Here is a 23,712-nt window from a genome sequence, read left to right on the forward strand (position 1 = left end):
GGCCAGGAATCCCATGGCAGCGTTGGGGCTTGGAGCTGGTGATGAGCGCTGGGAACACAGGGACGTATTAGTCCGTGAGCTTGGCTCATGGTGGGGAATGCTTCATCCAGGGCTGACCCTGGGCGGGATGGGGCTGGGAGCTTATGGGAACTGGGCTGGCATCACCCCGCACAGCAGCCCTTTGGAGGGGAAGGAAGATGCTCACTCATCATCACCTCTTTATTTTGTGTTAGTGCTGGATCCTGCCTTGTACTTACAGCCGGGCCTGAGCAACCCGCACAGCTGGAGAGAAGCTGCTGCGTTTTCTGCTCGCACAGGGGAAATACAAATAAACAGAGCAAAGCCAGCAGTCTGGAGGGGACCAGGGGAAATCTTGTTTGCGCCTTGGCTCGGGAGGCGAGACCTGCTGCAGGCAGCGGTCCTGCCCTGCCCCAAAAACACCCTCCTGCAAAACTTCCCGGCTGCTGGGAAGCCTGCTCCCGGGCCAGCGGGAGCAGCTCGGCTTTCGGCTGGGTTTCAACTCTCTGGGTCATTAATTAGCTTGTTATTTTGATTTACTTCCCTACCCCACCCTCTGCTCCAGCAGGGAAGCACAGCAGCCAGGAGGCGTGGGGGGGAATAAGCTTAGCAGCGACCTGATCAATAATTCATGCTGGAAAGGGGAAAAAAAAACCCAAACCCCAAAATATCAAATCCCAGAGCGCTTGCAGGAATGTAGCTAAAGGGGGAACGAATGGGACTAACTGGCTGTTCTGCCCCAGGAGGGCACAAGGGCTGGGGGGTGTTGGGCTCTGTCCTAGCTGCTGTTTCTCCACTCTTGTCAGTGTATTTAAAACCCAAGGAAGTCCAGCTCCACACCTGATGACGGCCCATCGGGACGGGGGCTCAGCCATGTGCTGGGGACACGATCCTGCTGTGCCGAGGGACAGCGGGGGAACAAGGGACGGGATGGGGACCGGTGGCATTGCTGCCAGGCCAGTGCCACCACGGAGGGACGGGTCTCCAAGGACAGGGGAGCTGCCTCTGCCCTGGACACAGCAGCGCTTTGTGCTGGGTGATGCCAAAAAGGCTGGTTTCAACCCTGGATATGGGGTCAGGGTGGTGGCAAAGGCTCGTGGATGGATCCAGGGCAGGGATGCTCCTATTATGCTCCCTGAAACCCATTTTCCTGCCTTTCCAGGAAAAAAAGTGCTTCTTTCTCCTTTGCAGCCAGTGAGGACAGAGGTTTCCTTCCCACGGGGGCTCAGCACCAGCCAGGACCTGGGACCACGGTCTCCCCCTGCCCCTCCAGCCTTTGGTGGGGAGCACCGGCTGGGGACAGATCCATTCTGCCCAGCGGCCGTGCCCTTCCCCATGTGCCACCCCAGCTTGGCAGCCTGGGAGCTAAAAATAAGTGAAATGCAGGGGATAACCGGGTGCCTAAATATATCCCTTCTTTAATTAGCACCAGGCGACTGCCTCGCAGTCACGTCCATCTGCCCACTAATCCCACTAAGCTGCGCCCGCGTCAGAGGGCTCCCCCGAACAGCCTCCCCTGCGCTCTGGCCATGGGAGCGTCCTCGCCACCGGCTGGATTATTTGCACTGGCCCTAACTGGGGCCTCGGCGTGACAGCGGGCTGCCGGGGATGGCCGTGGCGTGGGAGGGCTACGTGACGTGCGGGTTAAATTGGCGCGGAGGGGGTCAGCGGTGACAGGGGGGAGCATGGGTCCTCCTGGTCCTGAGATGTGCAAGATGGGTGATGTGGGTGCTGCGTGTCAGGGACGGTGATGCCCTGGGACAGGAGCACCCACAAGCTGCTACATTTTCCTGTGCGACTCATTCCCTCCTGCCCTTCCCCTCTCTGGTCTGAAATACCTGTGGTTTCCTCGGGCCAGGGCTGGCTGGGAAGGCCGGTTGGGAACTTCTCCGGCAGTGGGATGCTCTCCCACGCCACTGCCCAGGGAGCTGTTAGGTGCGAGGCTGTCATTGAACTCAATGGGGTTGGGCTGGGAGAGCATCCTGCTCCCCCAGGTCTCACCCAGGAGCATCCCTGGCTCTCCCTGGGGCAGTGGGTCAGGCAATATTTAACCCATCGCAGCTCCATTGGGCTCTGCAGTCCTTCAGTGGGGCAGTTTGGTGAAAGCCTGAGTTGCACCATGGCTCTGGCTGCTGGTTTTAGCATCCTCTTGGATTTCTAATACATATAGATAAATATATATATATATATATATATATATTTCTGTTTTGCCCCTTTGCAAGAGAACTGAGTGCCAGCAGGGAGGGATGCAGGGGAGGATGGGCTAAACCTGTGGGCCCGGTGGCTGCAAACTCCTCTCTTGTCAGCAGCCAGCTCTTCCCCTTTAATAAAAGGCCGGATTCCCCCCAAAGTTGGCTCCTGGGAGGCTCTGCAAGTAGCACAGTGTGGGGGCAGCATCCTGGAGGGTTTTTCCCTTGGGATTCTTCAAAGTCTATGACCAAGCCACCACCGCTGCTGTCAGCGAGGACACAGGTCTCGCTGGGCTGGGAATAAGTCTGGGCTTTGCTCTGGCAACCCCTTTTAATCCTGGAGGAGAAGGTCTCCGGGAAAGGTGCTGCCCTCCCAGGTCACCGGCAGCAGAAGGTTGCATTCCCCGTTAAACAAGCCCGGCTCGCTGCCTTTAATCTCCCAGCTTGAGCCGAGTCCCTGGGACAGAGCCAGCAGCTAACCCTCTAAGCTGGCTCTTTTCTACAGCATCTGTCTCCCCGCTCAGCTCCTGAGCTCGTGGCCTCTCTGGGGCCGCATCCTGACACCCCAGGCATAATGCAGGGGGTTTGCACATCTTCTCCTGCTCCCTGCCTCAGTTTCCCCATAGCAGTGCAGTCCCGGCAGGGTGCCGTGCCCTGGACCTCCTCGCTCTGCCAGATGCGGGATGCTTCCCTGGGACTGCTGGACTGGTTGGGGAAGGGAGGTGCACTGTGGTGGGGCACAGCCCCACATCTGCTGCAGATGTTTGCCGGGGCTCTTGGTGGGATGCACAGCACCCAGAGCGCTGTCCTGGGGTTTGCCCCATGGGAAGGGGCTCCATCGCCCGTGGTGGTGCTGGGCTGAGACCAGACGACACAGGGGTGGCTGTGCAGCTCTGCAGGAACCACTTCATCAAGCAGAAAATTTTCCAGCCAGAATATAAAATTTCACGTAGTCCTTTCCCCCACTTGCCTCCATGGGAAAACCCTGGGTGGTGAGAAATTGTGGTGTTTGGATTTTCCTGGGCAGGGGGGGAAAGCATCAAAATGAGCCCAGGGATGCTGCTGGCTGCGAATCCCCAACCCTTCCTGGGAGCCAGGTGCTGCAGCTGGCCCTCATCCTAGTTCTGTGCCACCTGCCGAACTGGGAACCAGCGCCTGCTCCTGCTCAGGTGCCTTTTGCTTGAAGAGCAGCACCCAGGGCTGTACTGCTGCCCTCCAGCCTCTGCTGCTTCTGTGTTGCACCCTCCCATGGTTTTGGGTCCAGATCGTGGGTGGCAGCTGCTGAAAAGGTTGTGCTGATCCCAGCGTCTCTCCAAAGTGCCTGGGGTGGTTTTGGGGAAGGGCTGCCTCAGCCCCAGCCCTTCCCAATTACTGATGGGGGAGAGAATGAAGGAGAGAAGCAGCTTTGCGGGGAGCAGGGCTGGGGGATGGAGCAGGGCCTCGGGCTCTGCCTTTGCTTCCAACAGGGAAGGGGAAAGGATGGATCAAGGGCCCTGAAAAGGTGGATATTGCAGGAGGTCATGAATAAAAAAATTGCAGGAGTGGCATACCTGGGCGGAAGCAGCTTCCAGGGATTGCCATCCACATGCAGCGTTGTCCTGGTGCAAGCCCAGAGCTGAGCTGCTGCTGGGGCTTCATCCTGTGCTCTTCCATCGCCCGACCCTGCTCCCTCCCAGCTCCGGTGCCGGGACAGCACCTTTCCCTGATCCTCGGCTGCGATTTTTGGCTTTACAGGCGAACACCTGAAGCAGGACCTCGCCGGGGCCGGTGCTCCCTGGCCCTGACTCCTGCTCACTGCACTCCTGGCTCCGCTGAGGATGTTTGAACAGTTTCAATCAGTCCCCAAGAAAAACAGACCGGAGCAGAGCACGAGCGCCTTCTGCAAACAGGGCAGCATTAAAAGCCCATTTCCTCCCCTTCCCCATCCTCTCGTCCTCTGACGGCCACTGCGGCTTTGCCGGAGTTGAAAAGAAGAAGATTAAAAACGGGCTTTTAATGGTTTCCAGCCTCAGGTTTGCTGCTGTGCCATCCCGGGCTTCTTCCCTGCTTGACTGCTCACCAGTGATTTTAGAGGCAAATGGGCTCCTGTTTCCTCCCTCCTGCCCTCACCCGTCATTATAGAAGTTGATGCGGATGCTGGAGCCAGTTGTTAATTTTGGAGTTGTCATTAATTAGGGTGCTCCTTAACCCTGCCAGTGCCGTTGGGTTTGCCCACGGGGCTGCTTGGGGATGCATGTTCCCGGGGGGGGGGGGGGGGGGGGGGGGATGCTCATCTAGGGCGGGGGGACCATGCTGCTCCCCAGCACTGCCCGCTTTCCCTGTTTCTCTATTAAAAAGATGAGGCTATTAAGAGGACGAGGAGGAGAGCAGGACCCCCTTGTGCCCTGCCCCATGTCCCCCCAGCCGCTGCATTTCCATGCGCTGTCTTTCCCCGTTGCTTTAGCCATGAAACGCTTTGGGCCAAGAGGAATTTCCCCCCTCCTTGCCTCTTTCCCAAGCCTCCAGCCGGATGCGACGCCATCCAGCAGAAAGCCGTGGGGCCACGGCTGCTGTCACGGGAAGGAAAACTTCGCTTTGGGACGTAAGCCTTTAAATGCAAGGAAATGGTGGTGGACCAGCGCCACGGAGCAGCCGAGCCCCTGCCCTGCCTGCACCGTGCTGCCAGATCAGGGCAGCCCACCCAGCTGTTTTGCAGCTGGATGGAGGCCCCACTTTTCCTCTTCCCCAGGAAAATCTCCAGCCCCCAGAGTCAGGCCAGCTGCCGGTGCAGCCAGTGGCGTGAGGCTTTCTGTTTTTATGAAAATCCCCATCTAGCACCCGGGAAAACCCCTCCTCTTTGTGGGACGCACACATTTCAGCCCTGCTTTTTCATCCTTGCGCTAGAGGGGCCGGCGCTGGCGGTGGGACAGGAGTGATATTGAGTGGATTGGGAGACCAAGCGTGAATTTTTTGGGGTCTTTGGGGTTTGGCAGCTTGAGCTGGTGTGAGATTGCAGTTGGAGCTGGGCTGGCGCTCCTTTTTCTGACTGCCTGCCAGGGCCATCTTGCTTGGAGGGAGAACGCGCACACACATTTGCAGGCGCACCCCAAATTCAGAGCAATCTGGCCCATTCTGCCCCAATTCCTGCTCCCTGGGGAGCGGGGCTGGGGGTCTGCCAGAACTGCCCCAGCACTCCAGGGATGCTCCAGCCAGGTGTTGGCAAAACTCCAGGGGCAGCTTGCCCTGACGGGCTGTGGACAGCCCCAGGGATGAACACCGGGGACTTTTTGGGCAGGCACTGCACCCGTGGGTACAGGGAGATGATGCTCCTTTGGGGTCTGTTTGCTGGATGGGGCGTTTGCTGCTCAGGGAGAGGGGGATGAGCCTCAAATATTGTCGAGGCTCATGGGTCAGAAGAGGGGAGGGCTGCAGGGATATGCCTAAGGGTGCTGAGGGGTGCAGCGGCAGAGCTGGAAAATGCCCTGGGGTGCCTGGAACCCCATCACAGAACCCATCCCTGCTCCAGCGCATCAGGGCTGCTCCAGACTCCTGGAGCTGCAGCTGGCCCTCGGCATGGCTGGGATCCACAGCATCAACTAGCTCGAGGGAGAGCGGCGTATTTCTACCCCGGGGAATACCCACCGCTCCTCCCGGCGAGCTGGCAAGGCGCATCCTCTGCATTCCGTGCTTCGGAGGCACCAGCCCATCCCTCCAGGGGGAAAAATCACCATTCCCCCGGCATGGGGCTGGCCTGGGCTGCTGCTGCCCGGGGTTCCCTCATCCCACTCGCGCTGTGGCGGCGGTGGGGCAGCGTGGCATAGCGGGGGCTCGGCTGGACGCAGGTGCTGGGGAGGAGGGGGAGACCATTTTGCAGATGCAGGTGCTCCCCTGAAAAGCAAAGCGCTGCCGGCGGCGGGCAGGGCTGGGGTTTGGCCGGCGTCCCCGTGAGCAGCCGGCGATGGATTCCAGATGGCCCGCGGGTGCACGGGCCTCGCCGCGGTGTTTTTTTTCGGCAGCTGGGCTGCAAGAGGGTCCCATCCAAAGGCAACATCCGTCAGAAGGCGGCTGGCAGGGCCAGGAGGAGGAGGAGGAGGAGGAGGAGGGTGGTTTTATTCCCTTGGCTGCAGGCTCACAGGGGAGCGGTAGCCTCGCAGGGCTGACTCCATTTCTCCACGTCTCCTCCCATCCCTGCGCCAGAGGCTGGTGGCAGTGAAGGCACGTTTCCTGCTGCCTAAAAATATTTGGGATGTGGGCAGGGGAGGCTTGGCCTGCCTGCCCTGCCGGGGTGTCACGTGCACCCCACGCAGCGTGGGTGTACGGGCTCGTGGGGACCATCCCCTGTGCTGCAGGAGGGGAGAGCCCGGGGCTGGGCACGGCTTCAGCTGGGGTGGGGAGCCCATCCCCTCCCTCCACGTTTGGGGTGGGGGAGCAGATTTTAGACCCGTGACAGAAAAACTGGTTGGAAATGCAGCAAGTTTGGGGGTTGGTTGGGAGGAAGATGCTCATCCTCATCGTCTGGGGTGTCCGAAAGGCCACCTGAGCGTGCAAGCTCCCGGGTCCTCTGCAAGGGGCATGGTTTGGGAGGAAGGCGCACAGCCGAGCAGCTGTTTGGAGTTCCCACCTTGACTGAGGCTGGGATTTATCAGATGGGTTCAGAAACCAACCTCTGAGCTGAAAATTATGGCAATGGACACTTGTGCCTGCAGTGAGCCCCGGGGGGGAGGGATTTCTCTCCCTCGGGAGGACCTTTGGGTGCAAAGAAGGGGTGCCGAGTCCTCAGAGGGGCTGTGGGAGCCACACTCTGTGGCATTGCACCCGAAATCCCCAGCAGAAAGGGCAGCTGAAGCCTTGCTCTGTGGGGGAAAGCTGTGATGAGTGAAGGTCTGTGCATCGCCTGCACCTTGCTCCCAGCAAGAGGCTTCCTTCCTGGAGCAGCAAGAAATTTCTTCTAGAAATTATAAACACTCACAAAAATTATGCCTTGAAGCAGGATGAAAAAAATAAGAGCAACACAGAGAAGGAAAGAAAAAAACCCCAACAACCCGCCCCGTGCCTGGGATCAAAGCTAGGTGCCATTTGGAAGCCCTCGGACAGAAATATTCCCCGGTTTCTTTGGCCAAGCCGCTGCCGTGAAAGGCCGCTTTGTTCCGGGGCCTCGGCCTCACTTTTGCCCTTGTGCACTTCGCTCCCGCCGGCAGCCGGGGAGGCTGTGCTCCGCCGTGTGCCGGCTGTGCCGGGGGCAGGTGCCGGGGGCCGGCGGGGACCAGCCCGGCTCTGACTCAGCGGCAGCGCTTTGATGGGCGCAGAGGAGCAGGATGCGGAACCGCTGCTGCTCCCCTCCCCGGCTGCCTGCCCACCACTGAGGGCAGGTATAAAATACCCGGAGCTATTTATTCCACGAGTGATGTGCGTCCAAGTGCCCTTACATTCCTGCTCACCCCCTCTTCCGCCTCGATTCCTGTCTTCTCCTCACATCTTCCCAAACTTTAGGCCAAAGTTACACTCTCCTTTTTTTTTTTTTTTTTTTTTAGCTATTTTTGTTGCGCTGGCCTATTTCATAAGCTACACCACTCTGTGAAACTGGAATTTCCCTCCAACAGCTGCTTCTAGGTACAGGGGCTCATCGCCTCTGCATGGCTGGGGATGACCAAGTTTGGCCAAAGTTCCCCTTGCCAGAAGTAAGGAGAAGTGGGGTCCCACATCCTCCAGGTCCTGTAGTCTCCAGGTCCCAAATCTCCTGGGTCTCAAATCCTCATGTCTCACATTCCCCTGGACCCACATACCCAAGTGTCACATCCCCAAGGTCCCAAAACCCCTTGGACCCATGTCCCCAAGTGCCACGTTCCCAATAACCTGCATCCCCAGGTCCCACATCGCCAAGTGCCATATCCCCAGGATCCCTCTGGACCCACGTGCCCAGCTGCCCCCCCACCCCCAGGACAAGAAGGACACTGAGGCCAAGTGCCTTTAACTCCGAAGTGTCTCACATCGGGCCGGTTTAAACCCTCTCCAGATCTTGGATGTGGTCACATTAACTGGTTTTGGTGGATCTAACGTGGGAGGGGAAGGGCGGCTCTGGCCGAAGCCCAGCCCGGAAAGCTCGGCCGGGCTCTTGCTCAGCCCGGCGGTGCGCTGGGGAAAGCTGCCCAGAACAGGCCAGCCCTGTGCAAAAATGGGAACCTGTGTTGCTGATGAAAAGTGCTTTCTTTGGGTAGGATGTTTGTGTTTCCTTTGGCAGAGCGGCCGCGGGAGCACGCACAGCACCTGCCCGGGGCGGGCGGGCTGGCTTTGCTCCCAGCGTGCCCATCCAGCCCCTTCCCTTGGAAGTGGGGGGAAAGGGAAAAGGCTTGGGAAATGCTCCAGTACTGCTTCTGCTTGAAGCTGGCTTGTGGCTAGTGAGTGCCTCGCCTGGGCAGAGACCCGCGACAGCAGCCCGAAAAGCCAGGATCTCTCCCAGGAATCCATGCGGGAGCCCAGGCAGAGGTTTATCTGCCACCCTCGCAGCACCCATGGGATGGAGGGGCACATCCTGGCCCCTGGCATCCCGGTCTGCCCAAGATGCTCCATCCCAGGACATGCCTTTGCTCACCCCCAGGGCCTGATCCTTATCCCTCTTCTGGGAACAGGCCCCTGGATTGCTCTGGTTTGCATCACCGCAGGGAGGCTGAGCCAGCTGGGTGTGAGGAGCCAGGGCTGGAGGCTGCCTGGTTGAGGGAGAGTTCAAGGCTCTGCCCTGTGGCTCAGGTCTGGCCGGGATGGGGAAGGGAAAGGGCTCCGGGGGCAGACAGCACTGCGGAGGAGAGCGGGAGCCCGTGGGGAAGCTGGAGTTGGTCTTTGCTCCGTGGTGCTCGAGCCAGTGTTAAGGCTGGGGGAGAGCAGCCGTGGCCAAGATGTTTCCCAGGAGCCACCACCACCACCAAGGATGGGTTTGGGAGCAGGAGGGCGGGCAGCAGCCCAGGCTGGTGCTCTGCACCTTTCCTTCCCTGCCCCAGGGAGCACAAAACTGCCATGCAGAGGGTGCCCTGGCAGCTTGTCCTCCCACCCATCGCTTCTCCACAAAAGCCAGTTCGATTTCCCCAGGGAGAAAGTTTTGCCATCAGAAAGTGCAGATTTGATGAAAACTCAGGGAGAACATAGCAGTCAGTGAAGCAGTTTATCTTGGTCAGGGTGAAGCTTCCATCCTTCAAACCTTCCTGGGCGTTTGGATTGTATGAGTAGAGAAAGGCTAATGCTGGCATGGGCCTGTGCCAGCTGAACCAAAATTGTTGTGTTGGGGTTTTTTTTTTTTCCCCTTGAAAGTATTATCCAGAGACAAATTTTGTATTTGAACATTTTGTTCCAGTTTAGATGAAACCCGGTGAGTGAGATGATGAGATTTCCCGTGAAATGGGGATTCTGGATCTGTGTCCAACCCTAATCCGCCAGTTTACTTGAAAGCTGCCGGCCCCTAATCCAAGCTTGGACTTGATGCTCCAGGGAAAGAAATGCTGCATCTCGTGTCTCACTGGGAGGAATTGTGGTTCACGGCCAGGACAAACGCTCCTCCATCCTCCTCGTGTCTCCCTGGGCCTTGGCCAGGTTGTGCATCCCTGGGGAGGTCCTGCTCCCAGGGGATGCAGGCTGCACCCTCCTTCTTGGGCACCTTCCCACCCACCCAGACCCCAGTCATGGTGGGGACTGGTGTGAGACGAAGCCACGTCGGCTGCCTTTCCATGCTCAAGTGCTTCGTTCATGGCAGATGAGCCTGATGGGTCCCCTGCACTGGCCATGCATGCTGGAGCGGGATGGAGGGGACAGGCGACCACGTCCCTCATGGTTTCCATAGGGACCCCCCACCCACCCTTTTAGGCAGCTCAGGGTGCCATGCAGCCCATCTTAACTGCCTTGCCATTTGTTTATGAATGTGTCTGCGGTACTCTGAGCTACGGCTGGTGGTTATGTTGCTCCTGCCACCCAGCAACACGGTGTCTGTTAAACTAAACTATTAGACTAAAATAAGTCTGTTTTGAGAGCTGAAACCAAGGAGAAAAAGCAGAGCAGCTTGGTTGCTGCAACAAGCCCATGGCTTTCGAACCAAACCCTGATGCCTTACATTGAGGCATTTTGGCTGGGGGAGGGCAGGCTTTTAGCGGTTTTAGTTCCCCCCCGCCCCGATTTTTTTCCCATAGGCAAGATCCACCCATGAATCTCCCACTACAACCGGCTCCTGCCTTGGGGCAACAGGAATCCCATGAAATCATCCCAAGGCCGTCTGTCCTTCCATCCGTCCCACACCTCTGCCCTGTGGTGCCATACCCGGGGGGTGCCGGGGCATCGCGTGCCCCCAGGAAGGGTCCCATCTGTGACTGGGGGGGGATGGAACCCAGGAGACTTGCAGGAAGCTCTGTGGCATTGCTGGGGATGGAAAAATCCCAGGGATCTGCCCTTTCTCCAAGAAGACATCTGAGCTGGGAGGTGTTTTTCTTTCCATCCAGTCAGCACGGCCGCTTGGAAATTTCCTATGCCGGCTCCCGGCTGTAATGTTTTCATAACGAAATGAACCGTGTGGCAAAGCCCTGAAAAATGATTTGCCAATTAGTGACTTACATCTTTCCTGTAATTCTACCTCATTAGCCTTTATTAAAAAGAAACAAATTAAATAATAATAATAAAAAAAGAGCCAATCCCCAGGAGCGCCTTGCAGAGTCCTCCCAGTTTCTTATTGATGTTTCCCCTTCGCTCTCCTCCCGCTTGGGCGCCCGGGGGTACCGATGCGGTGGACACCAGCCCGCAATGCCCACGGCTCATCCGTTGGGAGCCACGTGGCTCCCGATGCCTCTGGGTGATGTTTCTGGGCCGGCCGCATCCCTCCAGTGCTGTGCCCCATCCCTGCAGGCAGGACTGGTGGCAGCGGGGAGCACTCAGCAGGCAGAGGGGACCCGACCTCAGGGTGCTTTAACATGGGGCATCCTCCTTGCTGGGTGTAAAGATAGATGCTCGAGCAAGCCCTCAGAGTCCGTGCGGGTGCTCCCCGCTCCTCTGCACCACGACCAAGGGCTTTTCTGCCCCTTTCGGTGCTCCCTGCCTGCTGACAAAGGGGCCCGTGGCTCAGGCGATGGAGGGAACGCTGACTCAGCAGCTGAAAAGGCTTACTCGGCAATGTGAAAAAATGCTGGCGCAGCATATTTTTTTTTTAATGGTCGACTCAGCAAGTTGGAAAATCGTTGCTCAGCAGTCTGCAAGAACGTCGACTCATCGGGTTGCAAAAACACTGAGCGCTTTGCAATCCCGGCCAGCCGAGCCACACACAGACCAGTTCTGCCCCTGCCCTAATGTTCCGAGGACGCTGCTGTGGCATTCCATCCAACTCCCAAGTCTGAGGGGTGAAGCTCCCCCAAGATTGCCCTTGCCAGTCCTCAAGCTTGCCCAAGCCCTTCGGCTGGCCACCCTCAGGCTGCCCCATGCGACTTGGGCTTTTCCCCAGCAGCTCCTGAGACCTCGAATGGAAAATGCAAAACATGCATATGGAGAGGTGCCTGCAGCAGTAACCCTCCCGAGCCCCCACAGCTGCCAGTGGGCTGTGCGGTCACAGCCTGGTACAGTAAATGCTGGGGCTGTGGGCGAGGGGCTGTGTCATTGCAGTGGCTGGAACTCGGCCGAACAACACCGCTGCTGCACCGCGAGCATGCCGGGACCCTCCTGCTACGCCTGCAGGTGAAATGGAAGAGGATTGGCAACATCACCCACAAACTCACTGATGTTTCAGCGGCCCCAGGGGCTGGTGCTCATGAAGGAATTGGGAAACCAAATGGTGATTTCCCAAACTCCCTTGAAATTAAGGATCTAAGCGAATGGATCCAGCCGAGCTGGGTCTTTTGGAAGGCTGCAGCCACCCTCTCCCCCCAGCACCACAAGCGGCATTACCAAACACAGGCAGAGGAAGCAACAAGGCATGCAAGAACATTGCTGATGGCTCCTACTCTCTCTAAAGACGCTGTGAAAGGAACAGAGGAAAAGCTCTGTTAAGGAGCGCACATGTGCTACGTGTATTCCTCCCTTGTCTCTGCCCCGAGAGGGTTTTGGGGCCCGGCTGCTTCAGCTCCAGCCAAGAGCGAACTGGACATCTGTGAGTCTTTTTTTAAAGTCTCTGTTAAAGATGATGCTCATGGCCTCGGCTGGGAGACACAAACACAGCTAACACCATGACAGCCCGACCACGCTGCAGTTCTGAATTTATTAGAAACAGCTGTCAGTACATCCTTCTAAAACATTACATGTCAATGTGCTTTATTGCAACTTTTTTATTGCATTTTTTTGATCTAGAGCAAGTAGGCCCAGGATGCTTAGTGTCTGGGATTTAAAAGCCCAACCATCTAGTAAAAGAAAGTACAGCAAAATTGTAACACACCTGGTGACAAGTACAGTGTTGCATTACTGAGCTAGAAACTACAGGATGACTTGTCTGAAAACACTAACATACAATTGGTTTCCTTATGAAGCAGTTTGTTTCTTTTCTTTAAAAGTTAAACTACATGAATTCCTTTTTTTTTTCTTTTTTTTTTTCCCCCCCCCCTGACTACACCATAAACGACAGAAGAACAGGTTTTACACAAATAACAAACAAGAGTACCAAAGTTACATGCTGGAATTCATCTGGAAAACAAAATAATTCGATAGCTTCTGGAGAAGCAGGTTCTTAACAGATGCAGTTTCCCTTAAAGAAAATAGAAGTCAAAGAAAAGCAGAAACATTAATGCAAAGGTTGTACAAAGGAGTGTGCTGTTATTTCAGCCCTCGATACAAGATCAAACACCCACTCATGCTTTACATTGAACCACACCTTATACAAAGAGTCCACTCACAAAGGGACACGTACCAACATCACCCATTGCACATCAGCTCTGGATAGGGGGTCTGGGGGTCTACTGAAACGTGCAAACGTTCACTGCATCTCGCAGGAGAGCAAGAGGGTTTCTTTTGCTAAACCTTTGCTTGGAACAAAGTTGAATGCTTTGTCCCAGAGTAAATAACACTCCAATTCAATTCGGTTTACAAATGAAGTAGTAACCCCCCAAGGAAATCCAGAGTTCAGCATTTCAGAAGCACATATGCAAGATGAACACAATAAACTCCTTTTCATTTGACAAAAACAAACCCAATTCTGCCTAAACACATGGCAGAATGTGCTAACAGTGAATTTTGTTTTATTTTTAAGGGGCAGTGCCACTTACAGCTAATGCATATAAATGTATACGTGAATATATTTTACATATACCTATATACATACAGTACATATACACACACGCACGCACACACACATGATGCAGACCATTACAATCCCATGGTGCAATAAACAGCCAGATATACAAAATTAACAGGTTTTGTCAAACGTATCTTTGCTGGATGTAGAAGTCACTCACAAAAACAAAACAGACCAAAACCCCAACCAGCCGACTGAACACAAACCCCCACCGCAACCGACAGAGACCCAGGGGCAGCTCACGGCTGGCCCCAGCATCCTACAACTCCCCTGAAGCAACGAGACTGATGCCAGGGGTGATATTCACCCTTGGAGACTTTTGTGTCTTTGGATGCAATCACTTTTCCAAATGATCCCGAGCCCCTTCTATGAGCACTTGGAAAGCACGTGGGTACAGCGCTGCTGAATACAGGGGGAAATGTCCCCACCTCGTTTGCCAACGCCGATCTCACAGAAGCAATCCCAAGGGAAGGTGGTGGAGGGGGGCATCAAATTAAAGCTGCTTTCTCTAATACAGGTTGATCAACGAGGTGTTTTTTCTGTCAATAAGGGCCCATTCTCTACTTTTTTTTTTTTTTTGCCTCTGAAGCTCATACTACATTTTTTTAAAGGCAAATTTTAGAAGAAATGGTGAGTCTAGTCATAAAATATGGCGAGTCTATGCCAATAGCAATTAAAAAAATGCAAATTCTGCATTAATCGTATGGAGCCAGCCCCAAAGACCAGCACTTCAAGCACTGTCATCATCTAAACAGTTAACAAGCTAAAGCTCCCTATATGCCCCTGTGAACAAACAGGAAGGAGTTGAAAAGGTTTCAAGAGAGATTTTTTTTTTTCCCTTCCCATTCAGTGGAAAGTATTTCTGCCCACAGAATGCAAGATTCACAAAAATGTTGGACAAACTTCATCTAACCCCATCCAAAGCAACTCCTCACGCAGGACTTAACTAGCCGAGCGGCTTCACGAACAAGCCCGCATTTATTTGGGCTAGAAACTTGGTTCCCTTCTCCTGGCTGCACAGGTTACGCTAAGAGAAACGAGGGGATCAGCAATACAAGTTCCCTTCCAATACAGAAAGAGGAGCAATTCCTTAAGGACTTCTATTAATTTCCTAACTATCTCCTTGCACGCACAGTTAAGGAGAGTACAACCTATTATTCCAAAGGGAAGGGTCTGCTCTGGCGTCTCCTCTTTCTTTCATGGTTCAAGGCAGAGGTCCTACTTCATGGTCTGTCTACTGCTTCATCAAACTACAGCCAGAGGGATGCTTTGGGATGCTGACTCTTCCTCTTCATTAAAGCTATTTGCTTTGACTGCTGAATTTGAGCAAGCCTAAGCCCCCTCCCCTCACAGCATCTTTGTTCTTCAGGAATGTTATTTTGATTTTGCTCTTCAAAAAGCAGAGGTTGGAAATCAACATAAGGAAACTACATGTAAAAAACCCTGATTTTAAACATGATCTAAACAAAACAACCCCCAACCTATCATAGTGCTTTTTAAAACTGCATTTTTAACCTGTCTCTTACCCCTCCTGATCTACAAGCAGTACCTGTTTCATGTCTGCACAATGCAGCAAGCATACAAGACTCACTAACATTTCAGATTTTTATTCCCTGTTAGTGTAACAAAAATAAAAAAAAATAAACAGACATTCAAAAACAGAAGCGAGATTGTTCAAGTACCAAATAAGGGGCTTTTCCAAACTTAAGGTGTGACACTCCTATAGCAATTCTGCTGTTTTAAACAGCCACAGCATTCAGTTACAGACATGGTGCCACCCAAGCCTGCAGAGAGCCCAGGATTTGGGGCAACAAAGACCCTCCTCCTTCCCCTGTCCTCCCCAAAACAGCACTAAGTGTCAACATTCATTTCCACAGTCCCCATTACAGTTGCTTGGCTTTGTGAAGGACAAACTTTGATTTTTGCCCTGCTGTGACTTGAATTCAGGTATGATTAAATACAAGCTCTTTTTCTGGGAATGGCTTTCGGTTGTGGAAGTCTTGCTTACACTAGCGTCAGTGAGAAAAGAATCAGGCCCATCACATTAAATGGAAAACTTCTTGACCATCTGCCACATCAAGAGAGAACAGTGTGGAAAGAGCATTTTATTTTTGGCATAAGACAGAGGGCTGTAGTGGATATAACTCTAGATTGCAATTACCAACAGTGCAAAGCAGCAACCTAATCCACTGCTGATGAGAATTATAAAAAACCAAACAAACCAAAATACAGCCCTCAAATCTAGAGCACTCCAGTATCAGAAGGTGGCCAATCACATATTACTGCTTCATAAGCATAAGTGAAGCGTCTGTCGGGACATCCCTCTGTTTCTAGGTTGGTTCTTCCCATTCTAAGATTACTTGTAATGAATAAAGAAACTATTGGGAAAAGATTTACAACTGACTAACTTCAAAAACATGGCACTCGTGGCTGACACAATGGGGTGAATGGCAACTGTGGAAGTAGACCTGATTTCCATCCATACAAATACAAAATACTGAATCACCCCTGATCCCTGCAAATATACTTCAAAACAAATTAGAAGAAACTGCATATTCAAGTTTCAACATCCCCCCCACCCCCATTTAACACTGTGCAAAGTTATTAATTTAACTCTACATATATATTTAATACAATATGGGTCAATGAGATCAGTACTCCTCTAACTGCAGTCCGCTAACAGACAGCTGCTACAACAGTGAGACTATTTCCCCCTTTCCTCCTGACGTTTTGATTCTTGAAACCAAAACCTTCTCACATCTCACTGTTTTAAAAGAACTGGAGGTCCTTTGTTTTGCCTTTATGTTCACATTTCCTGTATTTGTTTTAGGCTTAACAGCTGCTTGTCAAACTAGGGTGTAATCCTGCACCTCACAGGCCCATTTCTGATTTCTCAGTGATGCAAGTGTAGAACAGCTCCTGGAAGCCGTGGGTTCTCACACCTCCAATGCTACTAAGCAAACAGAATCAGGCCGAGCACAATGAGCGCAGCAGGACCAAGCCCTTGTCCCGTGGATCACACCAGCTACACGTCAGTCGGTTTTATACCCATTTTCATTTGCCCTACGAGTGCAAGACAGATGCAAAAAGCATCTGTGCAATGGCTCATGAGAGTCAAAGGGGAACAATCGCAGCAGCTGGGACTCAGGTGCCTAAACCAAACACAGAGAGATACAGCGGCAAAACACAGCCTACAGAGACTGCTGAGGATAATGGAGCCAAATACAAGGAATATGGGCTTAGTCTGCCCATAGCCCTGATCTGAAGGTTTGGGCAAAACAGAATTTCAAAGGATGATTCAGGATGGCTTATTGGTTCTGAGTGCATCATTCACAGCAAATACATCACCTGTGATCTGCAAAGGGATCTCAGAGAGTGGGGGGCCAGAATCCCAACTCACTCACACCACTACAAAGCCAAGCTACCTTCACAGACGCCAGTGGAATTACACTGTATTTACCTTGGCAGAGCCGGGGCCAGAGCCTGGACCAAGACCTCACAGGATCAGTCAGATTCCACTACAGGGAGACTTCAGACAGTCCCACTTTGCTATCCCGCTGCTGTCAGTACTGTGAGGGTGTGCCAGGATTTATGAGCCCGAAAGTAGACCTCTGCTTGTTTAAAACAAAAAACAAGCCCTATCTAAAAACTGGGCAGATGTGAAACTTCAGCCAGGTTGTCCCTGTCACAAAAACAGGGATCAGAAATACATGCCCCATCAGCCTCAAACATTAACATTATAAGAGGAGAGCACAGCAAGATTGCAAAGGCAAAGAAAACAGTCAGACACTCCTCTCGCACAGGTTTTTCCACAGGCATGAGGCACCTGGCTATCATTTGTGCCTTTGAACCGATTTCTCTCATCAGGCATTTGGACTCAGCCCAGCACCAAGGGAATGCTAGATACACAAGAGGTGTGAGAATGACGGCTTTACAGCTACCAGATTAGAACTGCAAATTATCCAAGAGGTAGGGCAAGTTTCTTTAAAAAGAAAAATTTCCATGTCCACATACCACTGCGGAATCCATTCCAGATTTTCACCAAGAGCAAAGGCTACATCTCGTTTTTCCTTTTCTTGGGAAAGTGGGAGAGAAGGGACACACAAGCAGATGTGGGTCACTCTGACATAGCAACTTGTATGAATCTTCTCCTCCTCTCACCCAGTCTTGGTTAAGTTTTGTAATGTTTCATTTAGTTAGAAAAGCGGCATCTACAGAATTCTTTGACCTGAAGATTGCACATTGGCTGATTAGAAAGTGCCTAGGATGCATCAGGGTCATTAGTGCAAAATAAAACATCTCACAGGCATGCCAGGCAACTGGAGTACCCCTTCCTGCAATGGCTGTCAGTGCTCCAGCCTTGTCATTTCCCTGCTTGCAAATTCATGACATTCATCTCAATAATACTTCTAGTGTAAACATTAAACATCAACAAGCCTGGCACTACTGCCCAGGCATTATAGAAAAAAAAACAAACCAACACATTTGAACAGGAAATAAGACCCAGGGTCAGAAAAAGGTCTATAGCATTCTCAGACCTGCATGACTGTCTGCTTCCTGTCCTGCACAATGGGTGCATTGCAAGGGAACTGCTTCCAGTAACAGGAACAAAAGTAACTTTCAAGGTTGCACACTGAACAATTACTTTGCCAGTTGTGCTTTGATGCCAAGTGGTTCAGTTTGCCAAATTTAGCTCTTTTTCGCTTTAGAAGCTTAAGGAATGGAAATAAGCTGCTTTGTATACTTTCCAGGGAGGGGATTTATTGGATGATTGCTATACTTGACGAAGCCCAGGACTTACCCACTCCAGTATTTGACAGCAGCCCTTGCCAAAGGATGGTACCAGACATCCAGTAACTGAGGAGTACGGCTCTCTTCCCCTCCCGTGTTTTGCATCATGTCCAAAATAACTACAAGGGAATTTAGATTATACCAGTCTAAAATCTTGCTTGGCTGCAGTGGTGCGAGAGCTCAGAACCTAGCTTGCAAAGAACAAATCAGAGGAGATCTATAATTAGCATGCTCACTTCTGTACAACTGGAAATGACTACACCTCATGAAAGAATTTTGTACAATAAGCCATCCAGAAGCATTCAATTGCACCTACCTCTTTTATACCAAAATCAAGCATTACAAGAGTCTGTCATTGTTCAGCAAGAGAACTGCAACAGGCAAGCGCAAGCTTCATTCTAGTTTACATTCTGAAGCACAGTATCATTAAAAACTGAAAACAGAATCCCAAGCTGACGGATGGGAGGAAGGGGGGTGAAGAAAGAGGAGGTTGAGCAATTACATCAGATCAGACAAATTTAGTGTTTTGAAGCCACACAATGTTTAGCTTTTCCTTTTATTTGTTTCAAGTTTTGGTGCAGAAAGTATGTGCAGATGCTAATGCAACCTTCCCCATAAGTGCTCAATCTAGCAATGAACAAAGTTTTGGTGTGTTCAATTTGGTTATAAATGTTTCCTTTAAGTGAAGACCTGTAGTGCCATTGAAACCAAAACTTTGTTATACTGTTGGCAAAAAAATAAAGCAACTTTTCTTTACAAGCATTTTTCCATTTAAATAAAAACCTGAAGCTTTCCCATAATTCCTTTGGTCTTCTCTCACCAAATTCCATGCTACCTCAAGACAAGCCCTCTTTTGGAAGTTCGGCTGAATCGCAGTGAAGCTGCTAAAATTAACAGAGAAGAATTGCTGTGGTAGTTTCCCCCCTAGTTTCTTGGGAGTTTAAGACTGAAAGACATTACTGATGCCTCAAACAGAGGCTTCAAATTGTCTCTACAAGAACAAGAGAAAACAAAATCCAATTAGAAGTTCCACTGAAGGTGCCTGGCAAAAAATTATCTCCATAAAACGATGTTTTGCTTCCAGTATTTTTGTATGCGTTGTGTTGAGTTTATTCCCCTCATAAGGAAACAAAAGTATCAGTGTAAAAGCACAGCTGAGCTTTTAAGGTAGCACCAGGACACCTACACCCAAGTTGTCGTCTTGTTGCTGCTAGGCCTCTTTTTGATTCACATTCACAGAATCACTTCTTGTGCAAAACAAGCAGTCTAAGGAGAAAGAATGCCCTCCAAGTTCTAATAAAAACTGTAGAAAAGAATCCAAGATAGCCAACACTTTCCTCCTCCCCAAAATTTATCTGCAGAGAGAGGGGGGCATCTGTGCGTAGACAGGATAGGCAAGCCTGACATTTAGGGAATCGTTGTGTTGGACAAGGGATGTCTGCTGGTAATGAAGAACTAAATCCTTAAGTGTGCTGTACAGGTTATATGGTTCTGCAAACCCGTAACCTCTTGGAGTGCTGTAGATCACACAGTGTTTCACTTCTCCATCAGCTCTGCAAAGAAAGAAACCAGGAGAGTTTAACATCAAAGGACAAACCCAAAGTGACAGTCTATTAACAATTAACTAATGCAGCAACCTTGCCAGTCACTAAATTACATAATGGAGGACCCAGCAGATGCAAGTTGAGGAGATTAATATAGTCTGTGAAGAAACAGTGCTTCAGGGCATGTGATTAAACACTCTTGCATAATAATCCACATAAGAGGCCTCTTCTATCCCAGCAGTACAATTCCCTACTGCATTGTTCTCCAAATGTTTCTTGGAAAAGAAGGAAAAAAAAAAAAGTCAAGAGCTTAACCAAGAAGATAAGCACCTGAAGTCAGCTATGATTTTGTGCTCAACTTATCTGGAAACCTTTCCACTAAGCAAAGAAGCCAAAACCCACAAATTCTTAGGATCTACAGAGTATTTCATGAAATGCAGCACTAACCTTCAGTGTGCATTTTTTTAATGTTCAACATGGCATGGGTTCAAGTTGGTTCATTATCTGAAGTCATAGCGACTGAGTCCCTAACTTGGCAAAGCAGTTACTGCAACACAGTATTTCCAAAGCTGCTAGAAAAACTTATCTGCCAGAAAGATCGAGTATTATGTAATCCCTGTACCGGAGCCTATTACAATCCAAGTCACATGTAGGAACAGCTTACGTTATGCCATCCCTTTGCTATCTTGTAGTACAATACCAACCACGCAGAAGTATCTGATGAACCCATCACTTCAGTGACTGTGACAAACAATATCTTGAACATAGCAGATACTACAATCTCCAGTTACCTTGAGGTGATACACCTTCACATAATAATTTCTTGGACTTGCTTTCAGAAGCAATTAACCTCATGTGAAATAAATCAGTGAAAGCCATTTTGCACTCCAGAACAGGCTTGAAGGGGATTTTAGATAATGGAATCAGAGTATTTCTGACCTCCATTACACCAGCATAAAACGAAGTGAAACACAAGAAATCAATGCAAGGCTGTGTGAATGTCATAAAAACTATTGCTCACAAGTTACGTCTCCTCTGAAGCACCACCATTGTCTTAAACATACAAGAGAAAGCATCTAGAGTTGGCCATGTCTGAAAACACGAATGGAAGATGTTAAAGCTTTACAGTCCCATTTTTCTTCTTCCCATGCATTCCTTGGCAGGGAATAATATGGGAGAATTTGGCCTTAATTTACTTATGACTGTAGAGCTTCAAGTTGGGATACTCCAGAATTTTGTACTAGTTACTGTGGTGACTGAAGAGACTGCTAGGACTACAGTTATTGCGCATTCAAAGCACATTTTTGCAACAAAGCTTTTACCATGCTAGTCTTCCTGCAAACATGCAACACATTCCAATGAGTAGGCCTAGACTAGGCCTGGCTTTTGTTCTCCAAAATAAAGAGCTGTGGTAGAGATTTATGAATTGAGTAGTTAGAACAAAAAGGAAAATAGACTTACACCACAGAACAAGCATAACATCCTTTCTTGCTACTCTCTCGAATTAAAAATGCTCCATCAGGTTTCCCACAGAGCAAGTCTTCTGCTTGGATACGGTTGAGATCCCCAACAAACCAAGTTTTCTCATCATGATGTGGCAGGTTTTCATCTTCTTCATTCACAAAGTATGTGCTGAAAGAGAGAATAAATTACTGACCCACTGGTTAAGTTAAAAGGAGTTCATAGGCAGAGTGATTTATTTTGCAGAAATCATTCAAAGAAATACCAGAACACACCCAAACTGGGAGGTGAGGCTCCTAATGCACAGATATTAAAGGCTTCAACTTAGAACTTAACTGTTGCAACTTCGTTTAATCCTAAATGCTTCAGCAGGGTTGGTGCCTCACATGACATACAGTTCCCCTAGAGAATTTCTCCCTTTTTCTGCAGTCCTTCCTTTTTCTATAGTCCTTTACTAAGAAACTGGTGTTTCATATTACCAAACCCCACAAGAGAAAACACTTCTCACGAAAATTGTATTTATAATGACACTTACTCATCAATATTTTCATTTTTGATCCCCAGCCAGTCATTTATTCGCTTCTGTCTCACCCCTTTGTGATTGAGCCATCTGCCAGAAGAAGAGAGCATTAATACATTACTTCAGAGTACATGTACGGGTTTTCTTACTGAGCAAGCTGAAGCTCAGACACAAGGTTCCACAAAGAAACAGTCTGGGGTTAGTTTGTTCTCCAGTAGCAAGAGCCACAGAAAGACCATAGATTCCATAAGAGTGCTTCCTTGCATCATCTTCTGAGGTCCCTCCTTTACTGGACACAGCAAAAAGGAGACATGAAGCAACCTCTTAAATGGAGAAAGAGGAGGGTTGAGCTGAGGAAGAGGTACTGCCTCTGCACAGTGCAGTCCAGAAAGGAAGTGGAAAACAAATTGTGACAGCTGTCTGTTTCTCTTGGGAAAACAAAATAGGTCTTGCCACTGGCTTCTTCTAATCTTCTAACATCACCTTCTGAGACAGTGTGCTTCCCTCTGTCTTCTGCCACAATCCTAGTGCACTGAGCCCAGCCCAAGGACATTAGGAATTGGATAACAGCAGTGTCCGTGAAATGAAGGGTGGGTACAAGCAACATCTGCTGCACCTAGCACAAAAAGTACTAACCTCTGTTGTATTACCAGGCACAGGTTTTGTTTATAACTCATTTATCTTAAATGTTTTATTTACAGGAGTTGCAGAATGTGCACCTAGTTGTGGCAGGCTCTTTAAGTAATTAAGTCATGAAGAGGCCAACCAATTACTCAGACATCCCATGCCAGAATGTAGTACTTTAGCACTCACAGAACTTTGGTTGTGAAAAGAAAATTAAATTCCCATTATCCTGACGGAAACAGTCATTAATCAGGTCACCAGAGACACTATTCTGAGGTACAGGTCAGGCTTACTTACACGAGATACTGATCTCTGATTTTGCGGAGCTGAATTAGGTCAGGCTTGATACTATTCATTTTCTTATCAGTCTCCCTATTGTCCAGAGCTTGTTTCTTCAAATCTTGTTCCAGGCGCATTTTACTATCATGGATCTCACCCAGGCGTGATTTTAATTTTTCATAGTTCATCATTATCCTGCAAACAAGTGTAATATTTGAGAGGTGAGGTCAAACCAGTCTAGAAGGACTGAACCTTACCAGTAGCACTTTATATAAGAGTATCACAAGAACTACCTTAAGAGCAGCTCCTCCCTTTGACCACCTCATCTTAACATGAAAATTACTGTAAGTGTATGTGCTGGTTTTGGCTGGGATAGAGGTAATTTTCTTCATAGTAGCTAGTATGGGGCTATGTTTTGGATTTCTGCTGAAAACAGTGCAGAGATATTTTTATTATTGCTGAGCAGTGCTTACACAGAGTCAAGGCCCTTTCTGCCTCTCACAACACCCCACCAGTGAGTAGGCTGGGGGTGTACAAGAAGCTGGGAGGGGACACAGCTGGGACAGCTGACCCCACTGACCAAAGGGATATTCCGTACCATATGATGTCATGCTCAGTATATGAAGCTGGGGGAAGAAGGAAGGGGAGAACGTTCAGAGTTACGGCGTTTTGACTTCCCGAGTAACCATTACGCATGATGGAACCCTGCTTTCCTGGAGATGGCTGAACACCTGCCTGCCAATGGGAAGTGGTGAATGAACTCTTTGGTTTGCTTTGCTTGCGTGTACAGCTTTTGCTTTACTCATTAAACTGTCTTTATCTTAACCATAAGTTTTCTCACTTTTACTCTTTTGATTCTCTCCCCCGTCCCACCAGGGGGGAGTGAGTGAGCGGCTCTGTGGTGCTTAGTTGCTGCCTGGGGTTAAACCACAACAGAGTGCCAGAAAAGACCTCTTGCCAGAAGGCCTACCACCCTTTTGCATAGTTTGAACCTTCAGTTTACCTTAATATATTTCCTTCTGGCAGAGATGCTGGAACAAGTTATCTCTAGGAGGGTAAGCTAGAAAA

The 23,712-nt window shown here is 50.3% G+C and overlaps 1 protein-coding gene across 2 annotated transcripts in view; it reads right to left on the reverse strand.

The window, feature by feature from the left end:
* Positions 1-12,380: 12,380 nt before the first annotated feature.
* LOC115348975 (phosphatidylinositol 3-kinase regulatory subunit gamma) overlaps positions 12,381-23,712 on the reverse strand; it is an 83,804-nt gene continuing 72,472 nt past the window's right edge. For both annotated transcript variants that reach the window (XM_030032565.1, XM_030032567.1), the window contains 4 exons: positions 22,663-22,839; positions 21,757-21,831; positions 21,222-21,392; positions 12,381-19,769 (listed from right to left, as the gene is read on the reverse strand). In XM_030032565.1, coding sequence (XP_029888425.1) covers positions 19,568-19,769; positions 21,222-21,392; positions 21,757-21,831; positions 22,663-22,839 — 625 coding nt within the window. In that variant the 3' untranslated portion in view covers positions 12,381-19,567. The remainder of the gene's footprint in view (positions 19,770-21,221; positions 21,393-21,756; positions 21,832-22,662; positions 22,840-23,712) is intronic.

Source organism: Aquila chrysaetos, chromosome 12 (genome assembly GCF_900496995.4).
Source record: "Aquila chrysaetos chrysaetos chromosome 12, bAquChr1.4, whole genome shotgun sequence".
Lineage (NCBI taxonomy): Eukaryota > Metazoa > Chordata > Aves > Accipitriformes > Accipitridae > Aquila > Aquila chrysaetos.